Source organism: Rhinatrema bivittatum, chromosome 6 (genome assembly GCF_901001135.1).
Source record: "Rhinatrema bivittatum chromosome 6, aRhiBiv1.1, whole genome shotgun sequence".
NCBI lineage: Eukaryota > Metazoa > Chordata > Amphibia > Gymnophiona > Rhinatrematidae > Rhinatrema > Rhinatrema bivittatum.
Window position 1 is genome coordinate 269,934,336 of NC_042620.1, and position 27,426 is coordinate 269,961,761.

General features: G+C 43.4%; 1 protein-coding gene across 2 annotated transcripts; it reads left to right on the plus strand.

Annotated features, from left to right (window-relative positions):
- Positions 1 to 7,967: 7,967 nt before the first annotated feature.
- On the plus strand, positions 7,968 to 27,332 carry LOC115093292. Of its 2 annotated transcripts, none has more exons than XM_029604947.1 (5): positions 7,968 to 8,170; positions 17,756 to 18,175; positions 19,668 to 19,802; positions 24,259 to 24,302; positions 27,048 to 27,332. In XM_029604947.1, the coding sequence occupies exons 1-5, from the start codon at positions 8,119 to 8,121 to the stop codon at positions 27,210 to 27,212; spliced, it is 816 nt and encodes a 271-aa protein (XP_029460807.1). In that variant the 5' UTR covers positions 7,968 to 8,118; the 3' UTR covers positions 27,213 to 27,332. The 2 variants fall into 2 exon arrangements, with proteins under 2 accessions (XP_029460807.1, XP_029460809.1); XM_029604949.1 differs by having other exon boundaries at positions 19,689 to 19,802.
- The last annotated feature ends 94 nt before the right edge of the window (positions 27,333 to 27,426 follow it).

Genomic DNA, 27,426 nt, shown 5'->3' on the forward strand with positions numbered 1-27,426 from the left:
ACCTCTTTAAAAAAGCTTTCCCAAACCTAAGAGATAACGGATTGCCTCTGACATATCCCTCCTCAGGGAATGCTACGTAGCTGTCTCTAGGCCACACTACAGGCCCCTCTGTCAAGACAGAGTGAATTCCCCCGCCCCCCCCCCCTTACTGAAGAGTTATGTAATATTGAGTTCTGTCGTGTTCATTTGATTGTGTATGTTCATATTGTACCCTGTTCTGAACATAGGAAAGGCAGGTATTAAATGATTTCAAATAAATACATGGCACCATGGAGAGGAAAAAAGGTACCAGACTACCCAAGTTTGCATTGCTGACTTGGTATATGGGGTTTGATATGGCATTCACCCTCTCCTTGTACTTCAATCAATCAACCTGCTCCTCATCTCCACTCAGCCTTCATCCCTTCTTCACTTCCCCAATATTCACCTCCTCTCTCATACCACCAGGGCATTCATCCAATTTCAGTCTTCATCTCCTTTTTTGTCCTCTCCTGTCAGCAGCTGAGTCCTGAGTATGAGGAACTCAGAGGTTGTGGGCCTACAGCTGTGTTTGCTCCAGTCACTCCCCTTCTGCTCTCAGGTGAAAGGCAGCAGTGTGTGTGTTGAGAGTGGGTGTGGGGAATGACAGGAGGATAGGTGCTTGATTAGGGAGCAGGATAGCTCTTCTTGCCCTGCTAGGTCTGCTTCAGCCTCTCCTTTACCCTTCCTGTTCCCTGTACACAGGAGCAGAAGGGAAGGCTGGATTAGGGAGAAGAGTAGCACTTTACCGCTCTGATTTATGGGCCCCCTGCCATGCAAGGCCTAGGGCAGCAGCCCTGTTTACTTTCTCAAAATTTCCCACCTCAGTGTGGGTAAAACTCTGTGCATAGTCTCACTACACAGGTACTTTCACCCGCAATGAGGAAACTGTTCCTGGGAGCAGGTTTTGGATGAGATTGGGAAAGTACATGCATAGATTGCACTCTCAACTCTGCAAACTCTTCCAGCAGAATTTCCTCCATACAAAAAAGGAGGAATACATGGCCATGTGTACTTTGTAGTACCTGTGTCAGTTTTCAAAGGGAAAGTGTGTGAATACACAGTGCATAGGGAGAAAATATGCACGGACACTTGAATCCAAGCACAAAGTTTAAAAATTGCCCCTAAGAACATCATATGTGCAAAAAAAGTCCCAAACCAGAAAGAAATTAACTTCTAATTTCCAAAAAGGACCATCTCGCTTTTGCTCCTGTTGGATAAAATATGCTTTAAGAGCATTGGCCTTCAGTATAAGCTTTAAGATAAGAAGAAAAATAACAAAGCATAGAAGCAAAAACTAAACTAGAAAATAGCCAAAAAAGGATGAAATGTGTGTAAAGAATCCTATGTAAAGAACGTTTTCTTTTAAGTATGAAACAATAAATTCTAACATATCATTTTGTATGTTGTAAGAAAGGGTATCATATAATTGACTAAAGCCAAGTACTGCCAAAGTATACTTATCAATAGTAATTAATATACCTCTTAAACGAAGAAAGTTTTATTTTTCACTTTTTAAAGAATATTATACATTTGCATTGCAAAGTCTCTATATAAAAATGTGGTCAGCAGCAATACCTTCTCTTTTATGTGCTAAGCATGAAAGTCATCTCTAGTGAAGCAGGAAATCTCCCCCCACACCCACCCACACACATTTAATTACTTATCTTCAATGGAACCAGAAAAAAGAAAACATTTCACTTCTTGTATGTACAGTGCATGTTAAAATATTTTCTACATTCACTTTCAAAATGTTTTCATTAAGGTTGAAAAGGATTCAACATCGGAGTTCCAGCAATCTGACTGCTATGGTGGTGGGGCACCCAGATAATTTTAACAAAAAAAAGAGTCAAACACCATTTGTTATCTGAGACACAAAATGTTCCAAAATGCTTTTTGTGAAATTCCAGGGCCACTGATTGTTCTTATAAGGCTTAAACAATTAAAAGATTTGCCACGGTCTTTACACCAAAAATTAGATTTTATGCATACGGAAAATACTTTAATAAAGTTAACTTGGAGAATCAGTTAAACATTACAATAAGACTGGGTTTAATTGCTGTGTCATTTTCTGTTTAATAGCTGTTTTGCTATAGGAAGCTGACGTGAAATAGTCAAGCAATAAAAGGTGGATTCTTTGAAGAGCAAATTTATCTTAGATACTCAACCCACTTACTGCTTGTCTTTTATATACTTTTAGCTGCACAGGGATCTTATTTCCTGCACCTTTACAGTTACATAAGTGGTCTCTTCCTTAATTCCAAACTGGAAAAAAATATCACAAACATGGCCTTATTGATTTTAAGCAGAAGCCTCTAATTTTAATTGTCTGAGTGCAGGGCTGGCGCAAACCACTGTGAAAGCTGTGTACATGCACAGGGCGGCGGTCTAGAGGGAGTGGCAGCCTGATGCCAAGACCACGTGAGCTGCTAGTGCCACTGTCTAGTGGTTCACTGTCCGCCACGCGGCAAAGAAGAGTAAGTTGCAGGGCCGTATTTGTGAGTGTGTGTATTACATTTGCTTTTTGTGCAGCTGGAGTTTCGTCTCCACCTTTGTCTCCCCTCCCTGCAGCTGTGGCTACAGGGGCCTGCCTTTGCTATGCAATTAACCTCCCTCCTTCCCTCTGCACCGTGGTGGCAGGAAACACCCTCTCTCTTCTCAGCTGCAGGAAGCCTCTCCTTAATCTCTGCCGGGGAGCCTCTCTTTGCCCAGGTATTTTCAACATTAGACCCTAGAGCTTACTTCTAACTCTTAAGATGCTTCTTTGCTCAAAGCCCCTTTCTTGAATCTGGGCAGCCAAAACAACAGCAGATTTCAGCCCAGATGCAGTAGTTTCAGTACTCCCCCCTGGAAGTGAGGCCCTGCCAGCGAAGAAAAGTGCTGGGACTGGAGGTCGCTGCAAGGAAGAGCCGTTGGGGGGAAGGCCAGGCCCCAACAAAAAAGAAGAGTGCCGGGACTCGGGCCGCTGCAAGGAAGAGCTGCTGGGAGGAAGGCCAGGCCTCGACAAGGAAGTAGAGTGCGGGGACTGGGGCCTCTCCAAGGAAAAGCCGCTGGTAAGAAGGTCAGGCCCCGACAGGGAAGAACAGTGCTGGGACTTGGGCTGCTCCAAAGAAGAGTTGCTGGTAAGAAGGCCAGGCCCTGGTCATCCCCCCCCCCCCAGCGAAAGACAACTGAATTAAGGAAGAAGGGAAGGGACAGGATGAGAAAAGAAGCGAGGTGAAGGGAGTGAGAAGGTTGAGAGAATGAGTGGAGTGAATGAGAAAGGGAAAAGAAGGCAGAAGGTATGGAATATGAGGCTTAAATGAAGAGTGGTGAGAGATGAGAGGGAAAGGTGGGAAGGAAGTGAATGTGTAGGAGGGAACATGAGAGGTGAGTGGAGGGAGAGAACAAAAAGAAGATGGGTGCTAGCAAGGCTCTCTCATCCCCCAGCAGAAAGACAACCTAAGAAGAGGAAGAATATTGGATGAGTTGGGGGGAAGGAAAGGGAAAGAAGGTGAGTGGGTGAGTAGGAAGGACAGACTTAGGCCTGGCATGAAAGAGAGGGAGAGATCTGGTAGGGGGCATCACAGCCAAAGGAAGAAGGGGCGGGGGAGAGAGGGAGGGCTGGCAGCCAAATAAATAAATCCCGTCCAGCTGGTAGCAGAAGGAAGGTGAGAGAGAGATAACCCTGGTGAGGCAACATGTGTGTGTGTGTATAAGAGAGGAGGGAGTGCAGGAGAGAATGCAGGAGAGAGAGGGTGATAGTGCTTGAGGGAGAACATGTACGTGAATAGGAGGGAGTGCAGAAGAGAGAGAGAGAGAGAGAGCATGTGTGTGATTAGGAGAGGGAGGGCGTGCATAAGAGAGAGAGAGAGAGCATGTGTATCTATGTAGGAAGGATCATGTGTGTGAGTGAGAATGTGTTTGAGAGAGAGGGAGCATGTGCATGTGAGCATGTGTATGTATGAGGGAGAGAGCATATGTATGCCTATGTATGAGAGAGGAGAAAGTTTATGCATCCCTCTCTCACTGATCCACAATAATCTGATTGACTGGAAATCAAAAGTTTCCACATATGGCAAGCGTGAATTATTTTATCCTTATTAGTTTTCATTTTTGGATTCTATTTGTGTCTGCTGTTTTGAAATATTTTATTGGTATTTGAGAATTTTAAAACAAATTGTTTATGAGTTTTTAATTATTGGATCTTCCATTCACCAGCTGTTTTGAAATGTTCTTCTTATTAGTATGTTTATTCTATTATGATTAATGTAGTTATTATATCTCTTGATTTTATTGTTTAATGTCTGAAGATTCGTGATGTTTTCTGTTTTTCCATTATTACACTGCATAGAGACTGACTTATTGCAGTTTTCCTATTAATTTTTACCTGCATGTTTCTATTTATACGTTATGGTTTCTTTTTCCTGTATTTGGTGAGGGTCTGTCTGTGTTCTGCATGTGTGACTGAGATGAGAGATTCTGCTAGCATGCAGGAATTTATAACAACTTGGTTTGTTCTGTTTTCTAATATGAGGTGTATTGGTGTTTTAGGGCCTGGTGTAATATTTGTAGTGCTGCCTTTTCATAGGTAGGGTAGTTACATTTTTAAGTGCTGACGGTTAGAGCTGTTTTGATGTGGGAGGTTTATTACATTTTAATTGTAATTTACTCATGGCTTTCTGAGGGACAAGTCCACACCTAAACACGCATTACAGTAGCCTTAATGCTATAAGGGTTCCAAGTGTCTTTTTTTGTAAGGTTTTCTGGTTGGCACTAAAGAAGTGCATGCAAATACTTGTGATATTTTTTTACCTCAGAAGACTATACTTTGAATATTTTTTTTCAAGTAAAATCTATTATACATGCATCATTTTTAATTGTGTATATGGTGAGAACAGGAGGTGGGGTGCAAGGGTATAAGATTTGCCTAGGGCACCAACAATAAGTTCCAGGGGATGGGGTGAAGACCTGGAGGGTAGAGAGGTGAGAGTGTTTAAAGTTTAGGTCGCTGGAAGAAACTGACACATTGGGGTAGATTTTAAAAGGATGCACGCAGGCGTGTATGTGCGCGTGCTACCCGGCGCACGCACATGTACACCTGATTTTATAACATGCGCGCGCAAGCGTGCGCATGTTATAAAATCCCAGGTCAGCGCGCTCAAGGGTGTGCACAATTGTGCACCTTGCGCACGCCAAGCCGCGCTGCCTTCTCCCATTCCCTTCCACCTAGCCTGACCTTCCCACCCCTTCCCCTAACCTTTCCCCCCCCCTAGCCCTATTCTAACCACCCCTGACCTTTATTTTACCTTTTGTGCCTGCCAGCCGACTGCCAGCACATCATTCCTGGCACAGCAGCAAATATGGCCAATATGTCGGGAGCCTGACCCCACCCCGGACAGCCCCATCCATACCCCACTCACGCCTCGCCCATTCCCCACCCCGGGACTTACACGAGTCCCAGGGCTTTACGCACATCCCTGGGCCTTTGGAAAATAGGCCTGGCACGTGCGTAACCTTTTTAAAATCCGGCCCATTATCATGAATATCACATATTGGGGCGGATTTTCAGAGCCCTGCTCGCCTAAATCCACCCAAATCCGGGCGGATTTAGGCGAGCAGGGCCCTGCGCGCTGGTGAGCCTATTTTACATAGGCCTACTGGCGCGCGCAGAGCCCCGGGACTCGCGTAAGTCCCGGGGTTTTCGGAGGGGGGCATGTCGGGGGCGTGTCGGGGGCGGGACTGAGCGCAGCGGCGTTTTCGGGGCATGTCGGCAGCGGTTTGGGGGCAGGTACGGGGGCGTGGCTACGGCCCGGGGCGGTCCGGGGGCGTGGCCGCGCCCTCCGTACCTGCCCCCAGGTCGCGTCCCGGCGCGGTCCGGGGGCGTGGCCGCGCCCTCCGTACCCGCCCCCAGGTCGTGTCCCGGCGCGCAAGAGGCCCGCTGGCGCGCGGGGATTTACGCCTCCCAGAGGGAGGCGTAAATCCCCCGACAAAGGTAAGGGGGGGGCTTAGACAGGGCCGGGTGGGTGGGTTAGGTAGGGGAAGGTGAGGGGAGGGCAAAAGGAAGTTCCCTCCGAGGCCGCTCCGATTTCGGAGCGGCCTCGGAGGGAACGGGGGTAGGCTGCGCGGCTTGGCGCGTGCCAGCTATACAAAATCAATAGCCTTGCGCGCGCCGATCCAGGTTTTTAGCAGATACGCGCGGCTCCGCGCGTATCTACTAAAATCCAGCTTACTTTTGCTTGCGCCTGATGCGCCATCAAAAGTAGGCCAATTCGCGGTTTTTGAAAATCTACCCCATTATGTCAGGAACTGGGCTTTTGTGGCAGGCCTGAGATAGTGAATGAAATGTGTATGTGAGAGGAGGTGGGAGCGCCACAATAATTTTTCAAACATGACAGCAAAAAAGCTAGCACCAGTCCTGTCTGTGTGCCTTGTCTATAGGTCTTGACTCTTAGCTCCATGGAGCAGGGACTGTCTCCTAATGGTAAGTACGTCTGGTAGTGCTATGCAGATTATTAATTATAGTTGTGGGCTTCAGTCTTAAGTCATCTTTATGAATGAAAACAAGACAACAAATGTAGAAGCTAATTAATTAAATCCTCTATTTCTATTTTTTAAAAAGAACTCCAGCTGATAGACTACATCATTAGAGGCTGAAAAACATCAGTGGTATTATTCCTTAATTTGAATAAATCATTGTATTAATCATCCATTCCTTTGAACCCAGAAGACCATGATCTAATATACTAATGAACAGTAAATATCCATAACTCCCTCATTTATATAGATGAATGAAACAAGACAACTTAAAACAAATATCCTTTATAAGACTAGACCATATCAATAAACACAACGAAATTGCCTAATTTGGAATGGTTCAGGAGAACCGAAAAACGATCGAAATTTTTCCGAAATTTCGAAAAAAATTCATTTTCGGGTTAGCGCACACTAACTCCCGATAGTGCACACTAACGTGGTAGAGTTAGTGTGCACTATCGGGAATTAGTGCGCGCTAACCCGAAAATCATGGCCCCCGAAAGAAAAATCCCCAAACCACGGGAAAAACGAATTTCCCGCGGGGGGGGGGGGGGGGGGGGGGGGCGGGGCAAAACAAAGCCCAACATGATATTTAGACTCGAAGCACATCTCTATGCAAAACAACATTTCATCTGAAATTGCCAATTAAAAATTTTGCAAAAAAGATTACTACAGCTTAATGAAATGTAATTATCTTTTCTGCAAAATCTGGCCTGTGAAGCCTTTTTTGTGTGCAGGGTTTCACTAAATTTATAAATGAACTGCTTTGCATGATATTGCATTGCAGTAGTTCATTAATTTTGAATCTGAATACAATTTTGTGCTCTGTGGATGTGCAAAATTTTGCAAATGATGCTTCATATGCTAAATACCAAAATGGTGCACATTAACATGAATATCATGTATTATGTCAGGATTTACTTTACTGTCAGGATTTACTTTACTTGCAGCTTTTCCTGTGGCTTAGTGAATGAGCCTTTAAGATTTCAATGAGATTGTTCCTTAATTTGAACAAATTATTCCATCAGTCTCCCATTTCTCTAAACCCAGATAAGCATAAAATAAAATAGTAATCTTTATCTTTTATTAAAATTTCTTAATCACGTATACCTAGGCATTTAGAAAGTTTATATACTCTATGCTATGAAGCATGTCTGTCAAAGAGTCCCATAAATTTGGAGCAGCTATGGAGAATGATGAACAGTCTCTGGTGCAGATAGTTGCGCCTGCTGAATAGACAGAACATCCAAGAGATGCCTTTGTAATGACCATGAGGCATGTGTGGGTTGATATGATAATGTCTTTTTTCAGCCCATGATAAATATACAAGACATAATTGGCAAAAAAATAAAAGAAATAAGATCTCATTGTAATTTTTCGGTTATATTCTTCTGATGCCTAAAACAATTTTGATGAAACAAGCCCTAGAAGACTAGAAGTGAAATTGACGGGACAGTGACAGATCAGTAAGAACTTCCTTCCTGGCTTAAGCAAACATTCAGAAGACCTGCTCTTATACTGTGAGCAAAAACTTTCCCTTCCTACATCGCTGCAAGCAGTCAAGTGAGAAGAGCCGGCAAGAACATGAAATCCTGTGGGAAAGGTGGGAGCATCTGCTGCCTACTGATGCTGCTTGGTAAGTTTTTATGGAAAATCGGCAACTGACAATATCTTAGCTGAGGCACAGTGCAATATGCGTTATAATTCAAAATCCAAAATAACTTTTCTCTGCTTATTTTTCATCTAAGGACACTCAGCTGGGCTACCAGCAACTGGCAGTAATATGCACTCGTATTACATTCGCATTTCATTTTGATTTGCGTGATAATGAAAAATCTTGTGGGCACATATAAAAATATTAAAATATAGGGTGCAATAAACAAACTGCCCACATTGGTGCAAATCCCGTTGATACATTTTATCCACTGGTTTTGCAACAATAATCAAAGTAAGAACTACGCCGGTACTTTTGCTTTGATTATTGCCCCTAAGATATTTTCCACAGAAATATACTCCTGTTTTCTCTGCAGGTAATTTTTCCATCAGAAACAATGCATGTAATTTTGATTATACAAAATCTTGCATGTAGTAGCTTAGTCGCCTTCTCCCATCCCCTAAAAGCAATGCAGGCACAATCAACAATTTGGTTAATTCTCAGACCCTGTTTTCTGCAGATAAAATGCTTTTTTTACCTGTGAAAATGGCTTTGATAATTGACCTCATGTCATCTTGTGCCTCTGAAAGGAGAGTTTATGTGTTGAAGCAGAGATACATGAGCTTATTATGTTTCTTCCTTTTCTAACACATTAGGAAGATTTTTCATTATTTTGCCATAGTTTTGTTTGGCCGCCAGTGTTAAAATTAATCAATTTATGAGCACCTTTCCAGTGAGCTCTCTAAGACAGAGTGCAATGACATATAGGCCTCCACCAGCAGCCCAACTTCAAACATCATAAAACAAACAACAAATAAAACATCCAATGACCTAATCTAGGGACTACATCATTTTCAGGAGTTCCATATACGTTCATGAGTATGTGACAGAGATTCACAGGAAGTAGAACAATCAATGTAGATTGTTGATGATCTTTTCCTTATATTTAATATCTGCGGTTAGAGGTTTGATTTTCAGCAGGACCAAGTTTGGAATTCTACCATGTATAGTGGGTGTTTTTCAGTAACCGTCAGTAATAATCTTTGCTCAGGTGCAGGATGATGTAACATATCTTTTTGTACTTTTCACTGTCAGAACAGCTAAAAGAGATAAACTTGCTTCCACTTCTTAGATAAAGGAAAATGTAAAGCATGTATTACATGTAGTGGGACTCAAAACTGTTGCCAGGACTAGCCTCCTTAGGAAAGCCCTACACATGGGTATGACTCTTCCCAGGACAAGCAAACAAAGATGGAGACGAAGGATCAGGAACCACAGAAGAAAAGGGAATTCCCACGAAGAATAGAGTGCCTAGAAGAAGCAAACATGGATCAGAGAAGACTCCTGGAATGATGAGCTGGAACCACGGAGAATCCAGGAGCTAAACCAAATCCTTGCAAAGGCCACGACAGACTGAAGGAAGGCCCTTTTTATAGGGCTGAAGAGGAGATTCCTCTGGAACATCATTAGGTGGAGTCACAGGGTCCTGCCCACCATGGGCCCTTAAAATCCAGAAGAGAGGCCTGGCCATGCGCCTAGGAAGAGGCAGGACCAATGAGAGTGGAATCCATGCTACGAAGAAGGAGCAGGCCCCAATGTCAGCGGCTCCCTGCCATGAAGAGAGGAGAAGATGGCGGCTCCAAGGCTGCATAGAAGAGGAGCTCCACAGCAGCCTCCAGCCGCAGAAGAGGACCTGGCCAGCGGCTCTTCCTGCCATGAGTGTGGCAACTTCGGCAGTGGCCTCCTGGCCACAAAGAGGGATTAGCAGGGGTGGCTCCCAGGCCGCATGGAAGGCGGAGGTGTCTGCGGCGGCTGACCTGCTGCGGACAGCGGCGGACTCCAGGCGGTGGAGGAGGTGGAGTGTCGACAGCAGCAGCCTCCGGGCCCCGCTGCAAGGTAAGAGGCTGCTTCTGGGCCTATCCCACAAGTAGCATCGCAATACCTATAAGGAGGAAACCGTCTAGGAAATGAATTAGTCCCTTGGATCCTGCCACTTGTTCCATTACCCAGTGTACAAAGGAACTAAAAATTTCAAACTAGGCACACGATATCAAACATCTCATGGGAATGCACTTATCGAAGAAGTATTCCCTCCCTGAATTTGAAACCTAATAGGTGGAATCATGCTGGGTGTACCGAGAGCAATCTGAAAGCGGATTCGATATCTGCTTTTGCCAGGAAAGCCCGACTGTCCAGGCCTTGCAGGATCTTTATGGCCTTGTCTAGCGAGGCATATTTGACTGCACATAAGTGAGGGTTGATCATATCATTTATCAAGCCGCCTGCTGGGAAAGAAAGGTTGTGCATCAACCTGAATTTTCCTGGTTCTTTTTTTGATATAAGCACGCAAAACAGGCAGTGTAAACAGCACACACATAAATTAAATATACAACAAAGAAGTATAATGTGGCAAACTATTTACTGGTTAATATCACTTACAGTAAATGTTTTAGTAAGTGCATATAATCACTAGGGATGTGAATCGTTTTTTGACGATTTAAAATATCGTCCGATATATTTTAAATCGTCAAAAATCGTTAGAGGCGCGATACAATAGGAATTCCCCCGATTTATCGTCAAAAATCGTAAATCGGGGGAAGGGGGAGGGGAAGGGGGAGGGCGGGAAAACCGGCACACTAAAACAACCAATATGACAGGGCAAAGGTAGCGCCGGCACCATTTCTATTAACGCATCCGTGGCCCGAGAGTGGAAGATCACACCGGGACCCCCCCCCCCCCCCCCACTGGACCCCAGGTAATTTAAGACATTTTGGGGGGATTCGGGAGGGTGGGGGATTTATTTTAAAGGGTTGGGGTGGGTTTTACGGTTGTTTTAGTGTGCCGGTTTTCCCGCCCTCCCCCGATTTACGATTTACATGATTTAAAAAACAAAACAAAACCGCGACGATCCGATTCCCTCCCCCCCAGCCAAAATCGATCGTTAAGATGATCGATCACACGATTCACATCTCTAATAATCACAGATATGTCACAAGGTTTTTGTATTGGATATACATTTATAAAACAATGGTACACACAAAGACCCCGACACGGCCGAGTTTCACATCAGGGGCTGCATCAGGGGGACCACAACTTCTAAGAGTCTATGAAAACAACAAAGATAAAGTAAATACTGAGCAGGTAAGCAAACACAGTCACAAAGTAACTAATATCATTTGTACAAGGGAAATCCAGGGAGGAAAATGCTAAACAAGAAGGACAAGGGAAGGAGGGGGAGGCGGGAAAGGAGAGGAGAGGGGGGAGGAAATGGGGAGGCGAGAAGGGGATGAAAGGAGAAGGGAGAGTAGGAAAAAATGAAAAAATCTATAAAGGTAATGACCTGTGAATGAAGGGCAATTCAGTACGAGGAAATGTAGATGGATCGTATGCAGTTAGAAAGAATGTCAGGCTTGCAGGCCAGTGAATCTGAAAATAAAGGGGAAATGCCAGAAAGCCATTCAAAGCAGTGCTCAAAACAAGGAGAAATAAAAAAAGGTACCTGAGAAAGTTTTAAAATGGTACCCAAAACTGTCGTGGAAATTGCTTGCTTAACTTTTCTTTTTTAGCTTTTGCCGCGGGTTGGGCGAACCCATCCGCGGAAATACAGTAGTCAAACATGTGCACTACAAAACAGATGAAGTGATGTGAAAGGATCATTTCCAAAACAACAAAAGCAACAAATTGCAACATATTGTCAACTGAACAAAAAGACTGAGAAGAAGCGAAACGAAAAAGCCGATTCTAAAAAATGAAACACAATCTTGCTCACCTTACAGGCATCAACCGGAACATTTGTCACAAGAAGTATATATTAAGGTTTGAAGGCATACATGCTAAAGCTAGAATAAAAGCAAGCAAGGAAAGTAGAAAGTTAAGCCGCAGCAAAAAATGAAGGTAACTCAAAGAAAACCAAACAAACTGACCTCATTGTAAACATTCTTTTAGTAGAAAATTTTTGACGGTCTGAACAGAGATGTAGCAATTCACTATAGAACTGTCCGTGGCTAGATTAAATAGAAGAAAATATCGCGCCAAAAAATGGACACGTGATCGGGAGTAACCAATCGGGGTATACACAATATTATTCAACAAAAGTAAACATAAAGAAAAATAGAAATAAAAACTGTATACACAAAGTGTAGGCTTATGGTGTACATTCCAAAAAGTTTAAAAAATCAAGAATATAGAAATTAAGAAAAGTCCAGCTGGGACCAAAAAACGCTTAGTAGTGGGGTATACATATTGATTCCAAAGGATGGAAAAAAGTTTAGAAATACACAACATGGCAGCCTCAGGAACAACGTACAGAGGCTGTTAAACCTACAAAAATTGCATTTAAAGATTTAACTAGCAGAAATAGAGCAAAGGTGCAGTATGTCAGTAGGAGCTATAAGCAGAAAAAGGGGGAAGGGGGAAAGGGTGGAGAGAAGTATGGAGGGAAGAGGGGAAAGGAAAAAAGGGGGAGAGAGGGGAAGGAGGGGAAAGAAGGGGGTGTAAAAAAGAAGGGGAAAAGGGAAATAAAAAAAGGAAGAGGGGAAAGGGAGACATTTGGGAGAGGAGGGGGAAGGGAAGATAGGGAGGAGGAGAGAAAAAGGGGGAAAAAAGGAGGGAGAGGGAAAAAAAGGGAGGAAGGGGAAGAGGAGGTAGCAAGGAGGGGAAGAGCTTAAAAGAAAGATAACCACTCAACCTCACGGTTAAGGCCCAGAGGGGTAAGAGAATTAAATTCAAAGATCCAATGGTGTTCTGTTCGAGTGAGAGCAAGAGAAACATTATCACCTCGTGTGGATAGCCATGGTTGCTCAAGGATGAAATATTTTAGATCTTCAATACTGTGATGGAGAGACTGCCAGTGATCAACCAAGGGGGCCTCAAGGCAGCTTGACTTAAGGCAAGACCGGTGTTCTATAATTCTGGATCGTACTTGGCGAGTAGTTTTACCCACATAAATCAAGGGACATGGGTACAGGATGATGTAAATTACGCCACTTGATGCACAGGTTGTACATGTTTCATGGTATAATGCTTAGAAGATAGGGGATAAGTAAAGTGACCACTAATGTTCATGGAATGTACACATACTGAGCATTGGCCACACGGGGAGTGACCCCCGGAGGCAACATGATCAGTAGAAGCCAACAGTTGAAGTTCAGATGAGATAAGAAAGTCTCATAGATTATGTACCTGTGTAAATGAAAAGCATGGAGAATCTTGAAAAATGGTATATGGGTGAAGGATGTCCCAACGTTCTCTAATGATGGAAATGTCATGACTATGTGGCGAGAAAGGCAAAATGCAAGTAAGCTGAGAAGTAGAGTCCTGATGACTTGGTATAAAGAAGAGATCCCGGTTAATGTAAAGGGCACGTTTGTAGGCTCGTTTAACAGTACGTTTAGGGTAACCACGTTCTTGAAAATGCAGAGACATAATTTTTGCTTTTGTAATGTAATCCTGTCGGGTAGAGCAGATTCTCCAGAGGCGAAGAAATTGGCCTACTGGAATATTGTCCCGTAATGGACGGGGATGATGGCTGACATATTAAAGGAGGGTATTATGATCAGTTGGTTTGTGGTAGAGTGAAGTACTGAAAGCTGAATCCTGGACCTTAATCATGATGTCAAGAAAAGGGATTGCTTCACAGTGAATTTGAAAATCAAACTGTAGGTGAGGATTACAAGAGTTAAGCCAGTCATAAAAAAGGAAAAACTGGATCTCGGTTCCTATCCATATTAAAAAAAAACATCGTCGATGTATCTAAGCCATACATGATGAAAAGGTTTATATGGTGAATTAGCAAGACATGTAGATTCAAAATGGGCAACGTATAAACATGCTATAGAAGGAGCCATGGTGGCCCCCATAGCGGTACCTTTGATCTGCTGAATAAATTGACCTAAAAACTGAAAAAAGTTTTGTGTGAGAACTATTCGGGTTAAAGAAACAAAAAAAGAAGAGAGAATCCTTTCATGGGAACTACATGTCGAGAGCATGGATTCTACAACTGAGATGGCTTCCTCTTGGGGAATGTTAGAAAACAGTGAGACTCTGTCCAATGTGATCAGCAGAAAAAGTTCAGAGGAAAAAGAAAGCTGCAAAAGCAAAGAGATAAAGTGGTCTGAATCACGGATATAGGAAGAACACAGGGGAACAAAGGGGCGTAAATTTGTCAACAAATTTAGAAAGAGATTCTAAAAGAGAACCGATTCCTGAAACAATGGGCCGGCCTGGAGGGGCCATTGTTTTGAGCACAGCTTTGAATGGCTTTCTGTCGTTCAGCCCTTACCATTTCCCCTTTATTTTCAGATTCACTGGCCTGCAAGCCTGACATTCTTTCTAACTACATATGATCCATCCACATTTCCTCGTACTAAACTGCCCTTCATTCACAGGTCATTACCTTTATAGATTTTTTTCATTTTTTCCTACTCTCCCTTCTCCTCCTTCTTTCATCCCCTTCTCTCCTTCCCCTTCCCCCTTCCCCCTTCCTCCATTTCCTTCCTCCTCTCCCCCTCCCCTTCTTCTCTCCTTTCCCCTTTCCCCCTTCCTTCCCCCCCCCTTCCTTTGTCCTTCTTGTTTAGCATTTTCCTCCCTAGACTTCCCTTGTAGAAATATCAGTTGCTTTGTGACTGTGTTCGCTTACCTGCTCAGTATTTATTTTATCTTTGTTGTTTTCACAGATTCTTAGAAGTTGTGGTCCCCTTGACACAACCCCTGACACGAAACACGGCTGTGTTGGGGTCCTTGTGTGTACCATTGTTTTATAAATGTATATCCAATACAAAAAACTTGTGACATATCTGTGATTGTATGCACTTACTAAAAAATGTACTGTAAATGATATTGACCAGTAAATAGTTTGCCACACATTATTTCTTTGTTGTCTTTTTTTGGTATCACACCCAAGGGGAAATAAATAAGTTATCAAAGGGGGGTTCCTTAAATGGGCCCCCTACCCTGCCTAGTGCTAGTTCTTGCTTAATCTTTTCCCATGCTACGTCCTCGTGATGTTTTCTAAATGAGGCATTTCGAGCCATGCGATGCGATAGCAGCAGATCTTCCGAGCAGGGAATTGGATAGCCTACTGTGAATCCTTGTGTTATTTCATTTCCTTGTGCGCTGCATGGGTAACGCTTAAATCAAGGGGTCATTGCTTTAATTTTGATTTTGGACAGGGCCAGATCCATCACCGTTGTGCTGGTATGGTGGAGATTGACGTCTGTCTTTTGGCATTGTACAGTGTCCTGCAGGGTGTATCCCTCCGCAATTAGCACATGTGTGCCCAAACTTACAGCATGCCCAGGTGCAGTGCCTGGCATTAAACTGCCTGCACGTATCATGCTTCCCTGCCTGTGTACTCAGGGACCTGTCTCTGAATGTGGAATGGTAGTAAGAGCACTCGTGTCCGTCATGCTTTTGGGATGTCATCTCATCCAGCCACAGGTCGAAGACCCTTTGGCACCAGGATATGGAGCTATCTGCCATAGCTTTTCTGAATTTGATATCGTAGTTAAGCCATACACAACCACCATAGCTTTTGTGTGCCTTCATGATTGAATCAAGATATTGTATGAGGTAGGGTGATTGGTCGGGCTCCCTCTCTACTATCACACTCATGAATATGTGGAAGGCCGAAACCCAGTTGCTAAGCATTTTGGCTACCCTTGGTTTTTTGTCTTTTCCTTTGGCAGTGGAATATCTTTCCTTGCTATCGTTTTGCTCTTCTTCTTGATCTGGTAAGAGCAGTGAGAAAATGTTGATTAATTCTCTCCTCCATATTCTCTTTTTCATTTTTCTGGATTCGCCCCTCGCTAGCGTGCTAACACCCCAGAGCTCATCCTCATGCCTAATTCTGTCTCTCTTTGCCAGGGCTGAGGTATCTACTGGCAAGGCTGAAGGTTCTGGCTGCTCAGTTGTGGTGGACTATTTTCTCTGACCCCAGGCCCTGGCTGGAGATGCCTCCTTGCAGGCTGACATTTTTCTCTTAAAGATTTTTAGCGCACTTTGCATTATTGTGGCCAGTGTTAGCTCCTTGTCACTGTCACTGCAGACCGATTCGGAGTCGGAAGATAGCAATAGCGAGGGTGTACTTTTTATCGACTTACCCAAGCTTGGCCTTCATGTGTTATGACCTGTGTTGTTGGTGTCTGGCATGGAGAGGGGCATGCTGCCCCTGTCCATGTTGCTGCTAGTTCTTGAGCTCCTTTTTTGGGCCAGGCTTGGAGAACTGTCGCCGCCAGTCAACATGCACTACCTTAACCACTCTGTGCCCCATTCTTGCGCCTGTTGTTGGATTTCCAACATAAGCTCTTCCAGTTCTCACTGTTTTCTTGCAGTTGTCGGAGCCCATCAGCGCAGTCTGTCGGTAGGGGTTTGCTTGATTGCTCTCACACTTGGGGCTTGATTCTTCCTTGTGTTCATTTTTTCTTGGCCGAAGGCTTGGCTTTGTTTGTTTTCCATGGAGCCATCCTGTGGTTTCTACCTGTGAAATAGATTACTGCAAGGGGAGATAGTAAGCGTAGTGAGTCATTAGAACTCTTGGAATGAATACTTGCCCAAATTATTTAGTGATAGCCCAGTTCAGTTGCTAGTCCTAAATATTGATTAATATTTTTTTTGCCTTCCCCAAGATGGCTGTCTCCATAATCAAGCCTTCTCAAAATGGTCACCATGTGTAACTTCCCCTTTGCTCTCTTGAAGATGGCTGCTGCCCTGCTCTGCTTCCTCTTTTTGCCCTCCCCAACATGGCCACCTCCCTAATCAGCTTCTTCTTTCCTGTCCTTATAATATGGCCACCGTATAGCTCCCTGCATCGCTATATTTTCCTAGCCTCCAGCTGAGATGTGCCTCTGTGCCATTCCAAAAATCCCTGGGTGAGAGGGCAACAGAGCCCTGAGATGGCACTGTGCTGCATGGGAGGGCCTCAGTTGGGCCCGCAACCCCCATGTTGCCACCGCCACCATTCTACAGCCCTACAGCTGGCGCGCGCAACTTGCCCCTGCTCGGAAGCAGGAGCAAATGGTAAGATAAGAAATTTGGGGGTATTTTAGGATATGGATAGTCTTAACACTAGGTCGAGAGTACATTGTACGAATCCACTCTTCTTGTATCTTTCATTGATTCAAACAACAGAAAATCTTCAGTGATGTCAAAATTGCTGTATCAGCCCCCCCAATCTCTACCAACCCCAAAAACCTATACTGAGTTAAAAGTACCCCCTTTTACAGTGGTATAAATAGAGAATGACATAGTGATTTCTATGTAGAGAGTCTTTCTTTCTCTCTCTCTCTCTCTCTGTAAATGACCTTGCAATTTTGCTACCTTGTTTCTTGCATCTGGTTTATAGTAAGAATTCTACAAATAATGTTGAAAAACCTCTGTAGTGTTGATATGATTCTACAAATTCAGAATTACAGTATAATCAGAGAATATTGTAGACTTTGCATTTTCCCCGCATTTGTTGTCAGTACTATTGTCAGTTTTCCTTTATCTTTAAAAAAATAAAAGACTCAATGAATGCTTAATGTAGATCTCAATGAGAACAGGTAAATAAACAATATTTATTTATTTCAGATTTGTCTCATAATATTCTCATTGAGGTGCCTCAGGAATCCATCATTGGAACTGTCGGTCAATCTGTCCTGCTGCCTGTCTCCTACAGATTGCAGGGAACATTTATTGAACAACTATTCATTCAGTGGAATGTAATGAACATCAGCGATGCTATTATCATCTATTCTATCAATAAGTCCTCTGTCAAAAGTGATGGGATTCCCACCAGGGTTTCTGGAAATAATACTTTTACACATCCTGACTATCAATGCCGAGTTGTTTTTTTCCCAGAAAATGCTTCTCTCTTACTTCAGAACCTGCAGCTCATTGACAGTGGAGTTTATATTGTCACCTTCAGAGAATTCAAGCAAAGCAGAAATGTTACTTTATCGGTAATTCCCCAAACTATACACCAACGTAATCACAGTACTGAGAGTACAGGTATGTACAGAATATGCAGAATTACAAGAGGTAGTGGACCATATATTCTAAAAGTAGACCATATATTTAAAAAAATCTAGCATCTTTGCTCTTGCAAAGTAATGAATCCTTAAAGTAATCTGGGACAGATATAGGTAGAAATCTCTCTCTGTTTCCTTCTATAATTGAGCTTTTATGGTTTCATTACTAACTTGAACTGTTACCAAAGGTTTGTTGAAACTCTAGAAATCAGAGACAGATATTGAAATAATTGTTGTTATGGAAAGGAAGGAAGCAGAAGCAATAACTACATTAAAAGCATGGTGATAAATAACACAAAAGACTCCAACTTTTGCCTTCCCCATAATACGGCCATTTGTGCAGTAACTGTTCAAAATCTATTATCCGACATGCATGATACTTTAGAATGGCTTCTAAGTTGCAATGTGATATATAGTGTGCTGTGTCTGCTCCTAAGCTCCCAACCAGTGGGAAGACCCACATTTAGATATGGGCAACGTAGGCAACCGTCTCCAGTGCCAGATTTTGATAGGTGCAGGAGAGTTACAGCTGCTGCTATGCCTCTGTCCAAAAGGAACCTGTCTCCTAGCAGCTTACCTAAAGCAGTGCTGATCTGATCCCGCAGCAGCAGCAGCAACTTAAGAAATTCAGTGCAGGGTCTGCAGCTGCACACTAAAGGTCCTGCCCCCTCCTCCCAGATGGGCTTCCTGTTACTAAGGAGACCGGTGTGGGGGGCAAGGCTTTGAGTGTGTGATGGACGGCTGCAGGCCCTTCACTGAATTTCTTTTTGTAAATTGCTGCTGTCGCTGCTGCCACAGGATAAAGTCACTGATACTTTATAATAAGCAGCTGGGAAGGGACACCCCCCCCCCAACTCAGGGGGAGGTCTTCCATCTCTCTTCACCTGGCACTGCCTATGGGTGCTAGAAATACAAATCCAGCCCTAGCAATGGGGCTAGGAATGAGAGAAACACTGTACCTGACGTATTATGAGAAATATGGTACTACAGTAAAATTGTTTATGCTTTTAAGGAATCGCTTTCAATTGAGACACTACTGTGTGAATCCTCAAAACTGAAAAAAATGTATTATCTCTTTATAAATCAGTTTGTATGATAGAACAGATTGGCTAGTGGCACTATAGCAATGATAAGTAACTTGACAGTGCCATCAGTTTAGCTGCATTCATTGCAGGATATATTCAGATATTTTCAGCCTCTATGTATTTCCCATGTGCAGCCAGGAGGAATGTGTGTGAAGAAAAGGTTTTAGACTAATTTGTCTGTCTACTTCTGTGAGATATGATCAGAATGGTTTACATTGATAACAATATATTTGTTCCTTTAGGAAATATTTTGTAATAAGTTTGTTATTTCTTAAAAGTAAGTTACAGTACATGTACAAACTTTTGTGCCATTACATTGCACTAGAAGAGATTCTGCACACTAATATATTCCTATACCAACTTGTTGAACTCTAATGTATCCTGTAGATAACATTGTGTTACTTAAAGGACCCAATGAACCCCAGCATCGCTCTCCATGGTTCCGAGCAGGCCCTGTTGCTGGAGGATGTTGCGCCTGTTTACTTCTGCTTCTCATTGTGCTATGTTATAAATGGCAGAGGGGTGAGTTGTCTTCTAAATCTGCTTGGTAATGCCTTGCACTGCTTCTGTGGCATCCAGACTTGGGATATCCATTTTTTCCCAATGGAACTGGATGAAGGTGGATGTCTATTAGTATTTATTATGTTCTGGTATCTTTTACCTGTTTTTGTTTCTTTATACATAGTTATTAGTTAATGCAAAAAAGAAGAAAAAAGGTACATACAGTACCACAGCAGTCAAGTTTTAAAGAATTTCAATCATTTTGGATTTGATTCAAACTTTCCTGGCTATATATATTTTTCATATGCAGCTTCATGGGCGCTATGAGCTCCTATGGGTTCCTGAATCTTAGGTTTCTCACAGGTGAGCAGTGTGGCATGTGTGCAAGGCTGTAAGATTTGCATAGGTTACCTAATATCCTTCTCTTGACCATGGGTTCTAAGGGGGGGGGGTCAGGTGTCAGTTTTAAAAATATAGATTGCTAGAGGGAGCTGGGCTTTTGTGACAGGCCTGGGATAGAGACTGAATGAATCAGGGGTGGGAGGAGAGTAGCACAGTAATTGTTCGCACAGGGCAGCTAAAAAACTAGCACCGGCCCTGATAGATATTTCCCTATCCCCACAGGGCTTACAATCTAATTTTGTATTTGAGGCCATGGAGGGTAAAGTGACTTGCCCAAGGTCATAAGGAGCGACAGTGGAGTTTTAACCCTGGGTTCCCTGAGCCTAGTGGTCATGGGAAAAAATAATCAGGCTGTTATGTACGGCTAGATGATTTGTTTGCTAAAATTGCGGGGATGCTCTTTATTATGCATTTAGGGGTAGATTTTTTTTAAAACGTGTGCGCGTCTATGTGTGAGCGTCTATGTGTGAGCGTCTGGTACGCACGCACACATGGACGCGCGATTTTATAACATGCATGCGCTGGTACGCGCCTGTTATAAAATCCCAGTGTGCACGAAGGGGGTTAGAATTTTGCTAATTCGCACGGCGACGCATTGTCAGGCTTCCCCAGTTCCATCCCATTACGCTCCAATTAAGGAGCAGACGGAGAGGGAACTTTCCTATCCCCTACCCTAACCTCCCTTCCCATTCCCCTCTCCTACCTGCCCCCTATCCCTATCCTAGGTCCCCCCCCATTTTTTAAACTTACATTTTGCTCCTGCAAAGGAGCTGTAGCAAGCTGCAAATGGCCGCTATACCGGGCTCCCTTAGCCCCGCCTCCCAGACCGCCCCTCCCCGCCCCTCTGCCAAAGCTTGGCTCTTGTGCGCGTAACAGGGGTTATGCACGTGGCCGGGCCCCTTTTAAAATGTGCGCGTAACCCCTGTGTTTTACATGCACAGGCCATTAAAAATTGGGCCGTTAATGTTTTAAGGCTTATAATTTATAAAAATCTAAATAAATAAAATGTTTACTTATGATTATGTATGTAACATGGTTATGCACCAAGATATGTGGATTGGTGGAATACAAATTGCTATAAATAAATAAGATATGGCCAGGGCAGGAGGGACACTGTCATTTCTGTGGTGAACATCAACTGGTAAAAGCTTGGTGTGAGAGAGGCTGAAGGGAGGATTTCATCTAAAGACCAGATGAGGTGCAGCAGGTGGAAGAGAGATACTAAGCCATCTTGCCCCTTTCTGGAAGTGGGGGAAGACATCATTGAGTTAGTGTGGTGTTGGGCGGGGGGAGGGTTGTGTGCATGTGTGTGGGGTGGAGAGATTATGATGGTAAGTTTCATAGCGGCATGTGGGTACACATGGGCGCACGTTTGCTGGCCCATGCCCATTGACATGGCCATTTTATTACATACGCGTGTATATGCGTGCATGTTATAAAATAGCCTGGGCATGCGCCTGTGACGTAAATGCTGCTTCTACCGGGTAAGTAGGGGCATTTTAAAAGACATGTTTGCCGATGTCATTGCCCCATTTCCCAATTCGTTCCCAGCTCCCCCAGATTAAGGACTAGGACTTCCAAATAGCCTTTCTTACCCCCTGTTAACCCTGACCTTTAAAAACCCCGCTGGTTTTTTTGTTTTATAAGTTACATATCACCCATAGCAGAAGTAAAGTTACTTGGCAGGGGACCCTGGCGCACACCAGTGTGCGTAAATATGTACGCGCTAATTTCAAGTTAAAATCCAGGAACACACAGGTCCCGCTCAGACCACACCCACGCCCCCACCCTTTTTCAAAACTTTTTATTTGTGTGCCAAGCGGCAGGTCCACACAGATCTGGGCTTGTAAAATCCACTCGGCGTAACCCGGCCTGACATATTCTAGCATCCCCTAAGTGATGCGCGCATTGGGCTTTTAAAATTCACCTGTATGTAATCATCAGGGTTCATATGGGGGAAGGGTCCAGAAAAAAGTCCAAGGACAGGTTTGCACCAGCTTGAGAGATGGTGCAAGTCTAAACAGGTAATCTGAGCCCACACAGTTTGAAAATCAAATATATGCACTTAATTTACTCCCTCAACCACCCCATGCCAGCAGGAATCTCTTCTTTAATCGGATCAGCTAAATACAGCCACATTGTGAACTTATACATTTAAATACTCTGTCCAGGACAAATTTCAAATCTATGAATCCAGGTGCCCAACTCCATGGTTAGATACCTAGATCCCTTTGAAAATTGTTTTCCTTATTAGTTTCATTTTATGCTACCTGTCATTTTTTAACATTTGTTTTCATTTTATTGTGGATTGTAGTAGTTTGTGATTATAATGACTTGCTTCATTTTTTTCTGATTCAGATTAGAGCTTTCTCTAGAATATTATTACCCTTGTCCATTTCATGTTTGGTTCTACTCTCTTGATTGGGATATACAGAAAAATATGCAAAAAGATATTGGACACATGGTGGCATACACACACAGAGGGGTTGAATTAGCAGTTTTAAGTTGGAGTTACTGCTCACATGTTTAAAACTTAAACCCTACTACCAGTGTTTTCAATGTTAGCTACTCTTCCTTTGTACATTTTTTCTAAGAATTCAGAATTTAACTATCTTAAAAATGGTGAACGGGGGCTAGGAAATAAGTACAATTTTTTTTTTAAACTAGAATGAAGCTTTCTAGCTTCTCCTCTAAAAGCTAAATTGGTTCTTAAACATGCAGGTCTCAGTACAGCCTTCAATATATTTTTTTCTTATTTATCACTACTCCTCTCCCTTAGTTAGTGTTGTATCTCACCTCCTTAGTGGTTCAGATATGAGCAGGGGTAGTGTAGGATGGAAGTTAAAATTCAGGCAGTTAAGATTCAATGTTCTGCATTTTGGGGATGCAGAAATCCAAGACAGAACAGCTATGCAGCAGCCAATGACACACATCAAACCGCACAAGAGCTGGCAGTAGGAGTGACGGGGCCTGTCCCATGAATGCTGAGAGCTGACCTCCTTGTTCTGTCTGCATTGGCGCTGTGAGCAACCTCATAATTCACAGGATGGCACTTTTTGCTTGTGCATCATGAGATCAGCTGGAAGGAAGTGCCAGCCTGTGAGTTTTGAAGTTGTTCACGGTTTTGGCACAGATGAAACAAAGTGGGATGCTGCTTCTCAATTAGCTAATGTAGTGAGGACGGAGTGAATTCTGGGGAAGGAGGGTGCAAGAGACCTGTGTGAATTTTGGGAAAAGCAGGGGTCCAGAGGCAGGGGTAGCAGATGCTGAAGAATGGGAGAATGAGGTAAAAGAAGCAGATTTTGGAGGGTTGACAAGAAGCCAGGGGAAGTGGATGCTTGAGAAGGGGGGTAGGAGGCAGGGGGGAGCAAATGGTACAGAAGAGGGGGCAAGGGGCATGGGAGAGTGGATATTGGAGGAGTGGGAACCCAGGGGGCAGATGTTGGAGAAAGGGTTAAGGGGCAGAGGCAGAAATCAGGGAACAAGTGACAGGTTCTGAGGAAGAAGCTGGGGGCAGATACCAGGGAAAAGGGTGCAAGGATCAGATGCTGAGGAAGATGCATGAAAAAAAAAGGGACAGAGTCAGATGCTAGAGAAGGAAAACAGATGTAGGGGAAGAAGGGGGAGAAGCAGGGGGAAGATGCTGGGAGAAGAGAAGCAAAAGAGAGGGCGATTGGATGCTGGAGGAAGGGACTGGGCAAATGCTAATAAGGGAGGCAGGGGGCAAATGCTGAAGAAAAAGGGGAGATTGGTAGGGGAAGATTCTGAGGATGACAGACTAAGCAGTTTCACCAAGGCAGAATGAAGAAACCCCTTACCGCAGTTAGCCCCATGATGTGATGTACTAGTGCTTTATGTCATTATTACTGAATTTCTCCCCAGATATGGCTGCTCTTTCACATCTCTCTTACACAGACTTCAGTGTCTCACTGGGGTGATTAGAACTCAAAGCTTTTTTCCCTGCATACACCGGATCTTTTGAGAAACAGATCTGAAATACAATGTACAGTGTATTAAAATAAATCTTTCACACTTTAAATATTAATTGCATTAACTAATTGAATCAACTTTACAGGTGCATGTGGATCAAAAAGGTCAAGAATCATAAAGCAGGAAATGGTGAGCAGCAGCAAAGATATATATTACAAAAGTATAGCACTTCACAAATTAATGTGGGTTTTCTGTGGAGAACTAGGGATAATGTGGAAATGTAAATTCTATCAAGCTAAGCTGTGAATATAACAGATTCATCCAAATACAGTATGTTCAGCATTCTGCACAGTGCTTCAGTTCTTAGTTAAAGAATTTTAAAGGGGCTCAAATCCACACAAATTAAGATTACCTAAATCCCCTTTATTTATTTAATTTCCCGGTATCACATATTAGGGATGTGCAGGGAAAAAAAGTTCATTTTTATTTTTAGTTCATTTTCAGAAGTTTTTTTCACACGAATTTTGGTTCGTGGATTGTTTCATTTGTTTCATTCATGTGAAAAAAACAAATCAAGCAATTAACTAAAAGAAAAAACAAATGGCCAAAACCCAAAAATAAACCCTCCCAGAAAAATGCTGGGGATAGGATCCTACACCTGCCCCCCCCCCCCCCCCAGTCCCTACTTACCCGGTCCAGAGGGGATCCATTGACTCAGACGAAGCCTAAACCTCAGCCTAACACTAAGCCCAATGCTCAGGCTTCAGCCTAGGCTGGTGCCCGGACTAGGCCCAATAACATGACTGATCCAGAGGCCGGGTCCTGATGCCGTGGTCTCAGCCTGGACCCAGGCCTGAGGCTTCAACCAGACCTGAAAGCCGAGTTGCAATGCTGGAGCCTCGGCTCTGACCCAAGCTTGAAGGCGCGACCCAACCTGGAGGCCATGTCCCGATACCAAGGTCTTGGCCTGGACCAGGCCTGACGCCACAACCCGACCTGGAGGCTGGGTCCCAATGCCAGAACCTTGACCCAGGTCCAGGTCCAACACCGCAACCCAATCCAGAGGCCAGGTCCCAACACTGAGGCTTTGGCTCAGGCCCAGGCTGAATGCCATGACCTGACCTGGAGGCCAGGTCCCGACACCAGAGCCTAGGACTGGACACATGGCTGAATGGGGGCTCGGCCAGGAGGCTGGGCCCTAATACCGCGTCCTTGGCCTAGGGCAGGCCCAGGCCTGGGAGTTCCTCTTCAGGTGTCTTCTTTCTTCAGCCTGCAGCACAGTGATGCCATCTGCTGGGATTGCGCCAGAGTTAATTAACTTCGGCGCATTCATCCCAGCAGATGGCGCAATTTTGATGTATGGAAAATTCTGATGTATGTACATCAAAATGGTGTCATCCGCTGGGGTGAATGAGCCAGAGTTATTGTAAATCATTGTGATGGTGAAACCGGACGGTATATAAAACTCGATAAATAAATAAAACTCTGGCACAACCCCAGTGGACACTATCATTTGGCATGCAAGTGCCGAAGAAAGAAGAGGACCAAGAAGAGGCTTCCAGGCCTGGGCCTGACCCTAGGCCGAGGCCCCGGGGTCTTGCCTGGGTCTGGGCCTAGGCCCCGGCTTCGGGACCTGCAACTGGGTTTGGTTGTAGTGTTGGGCCTGAATCCGGGCCTGGGCTCCGGCATCGGGACTTGGTCTCCAGGCTGTGTCACAGTATCGTTTCTGGGTCTAGGCCCTGGCATTGGGCTCCGCCTCTGGATTGGGTCACAGTGTTGGGCCTGGGTCTGGGCCTAGGCCGTGGTGTCTGGACCCAGCGTCTGGGCCGAGTTGCAGCATCTGGTATGGGTTCAAGCCCTGGCCTAGGCCAAGGCCCCGGTGTCAGGAAATGGCCTCCAAATCATTAGTTTAAAACAAAATGATCAGGAAAATGTTTGGGGCCCCCCAAATGAAACAAATTAGCTTTATTTGTTGCGTGTTTTGCAATTTTGTTTTAAACAAATACACATCCCTATGACATATTAGAAAATGTTCCCTGTAACAGACTCCATAATGAGTGTTTTCTTCCTACGAGGGGCAGAGTGGACATCCATTCATCCTAATAACTCGTAAAAGAGCTTTCTCGGTAGCAGGCCCCATTTTGTGGAATTCATTGCCTGACTCTTTACGTCTCATACCATCAACACAACAATTTAAGAAAACGTTAAAAACGTATTTGTTTTAGAAAGCATTTAGTTCCCTGATCAATACTCAACCATAAATCATCCTTCTTCTTTCATTCCCACTGATTATTTTTATTTTTATCATTTTCACGCTCATTCATATCTCCCTCATCCCATATCTTGAAGGCACTTTATTTGTTTTTGAATTTTATGTTTTTGAGTATGTTTTACAATGTCTTTTACTTATGATTTTTAATTATTAATGTTTTAAATTTCGACTATGTATGTTTTATTTGTTAACAGTTTTGATTAATTTCCAATTGTAAAAGCGGTATCCAAACATTTTAAAGTAAAGAAATAAATAAATACTACAATGGAGTGTACAATCCGATTTGATTCTGTGATATCTAGGGACCTTCATTTTCAGTTTTTATTTTATTCTTTCCATGAATTTATCAGTGTTTATAATAAAGAATAAAAACAGAAAAACTTCAGTGGGAAAAAAGAGCCATATTAGTTATAATAAACACTGATTATTTCCAGGGAAAAATAAAACAAAACCTAGAAACAAAGGTCCCTAGATATCAGCAGTAGCCTCATACTAATTGTTCTGCTCATACAATAACAAGTAGTGGAATAAGTCAATTACACTAAGAACAGCAAGGGGCCTCCAGCAATAATTGCTCTGCTTTTCCATGGTACTTGAGATTTTTTTTTCCATTTGTATAGAAGCAATCTTATTTTTTTCCTTTATTTTTGTGATGAATCTAGGTCCAGAATCCTGAAGAACAATTTATGAGGATTATTGTAAAACCAGGAACAATCTACTTAAATACAAGTGAAGCCACAGGAACCACAGGCTCCAGATTAGAGCCACTGACCACATATGCAACCTTAGATTTTACAGCAAGGGTAGCAAACCCAGATCCTTGCTAAACCTGTTACAGAAGTACAAATATGCCCAAGTTGGAAATTCCTAATATTTATATATATTAATTCCTATATCACAAATGGCTCAATGGATGCAATTCTGGTACATAATATTACTATTGTAAAGCCGGTGGTCTATTAAATTGTTCCTTTCTTTGTATATTCATTTATTTATTTATTTTAAGAAATCTTATATTCCACAACTTCCAAAATATTTCAT

What these genes read in the sequence shown, in the direction of transcription:
- LOC115093292 (XM_029604947.1), top strand. Translation starts at nt 8,119, where the DNA reads ATGAAATCCTGTGGGAAAGGTGGGAGCATCTGCTGCCTACTGATGCTG. An exon ending in CTGCCTACTGATGCTGCTTG is followed by an intron (nt 8,171 to 17,755) that starts GTAAGTTTTTAT and finishes TATTTATTTCAG; the next exon opens with ATTTGTCTCATAATATTCTC. An exon ending in GAATCATAAAGCAGGAAATG is followed by an intron (nt 24,303 to 27,047) that starts GTGAGCAGCAGC and finishes TGATGAATCTAG; the next exon opens with GTCCAGAATCCTGAAGAACA.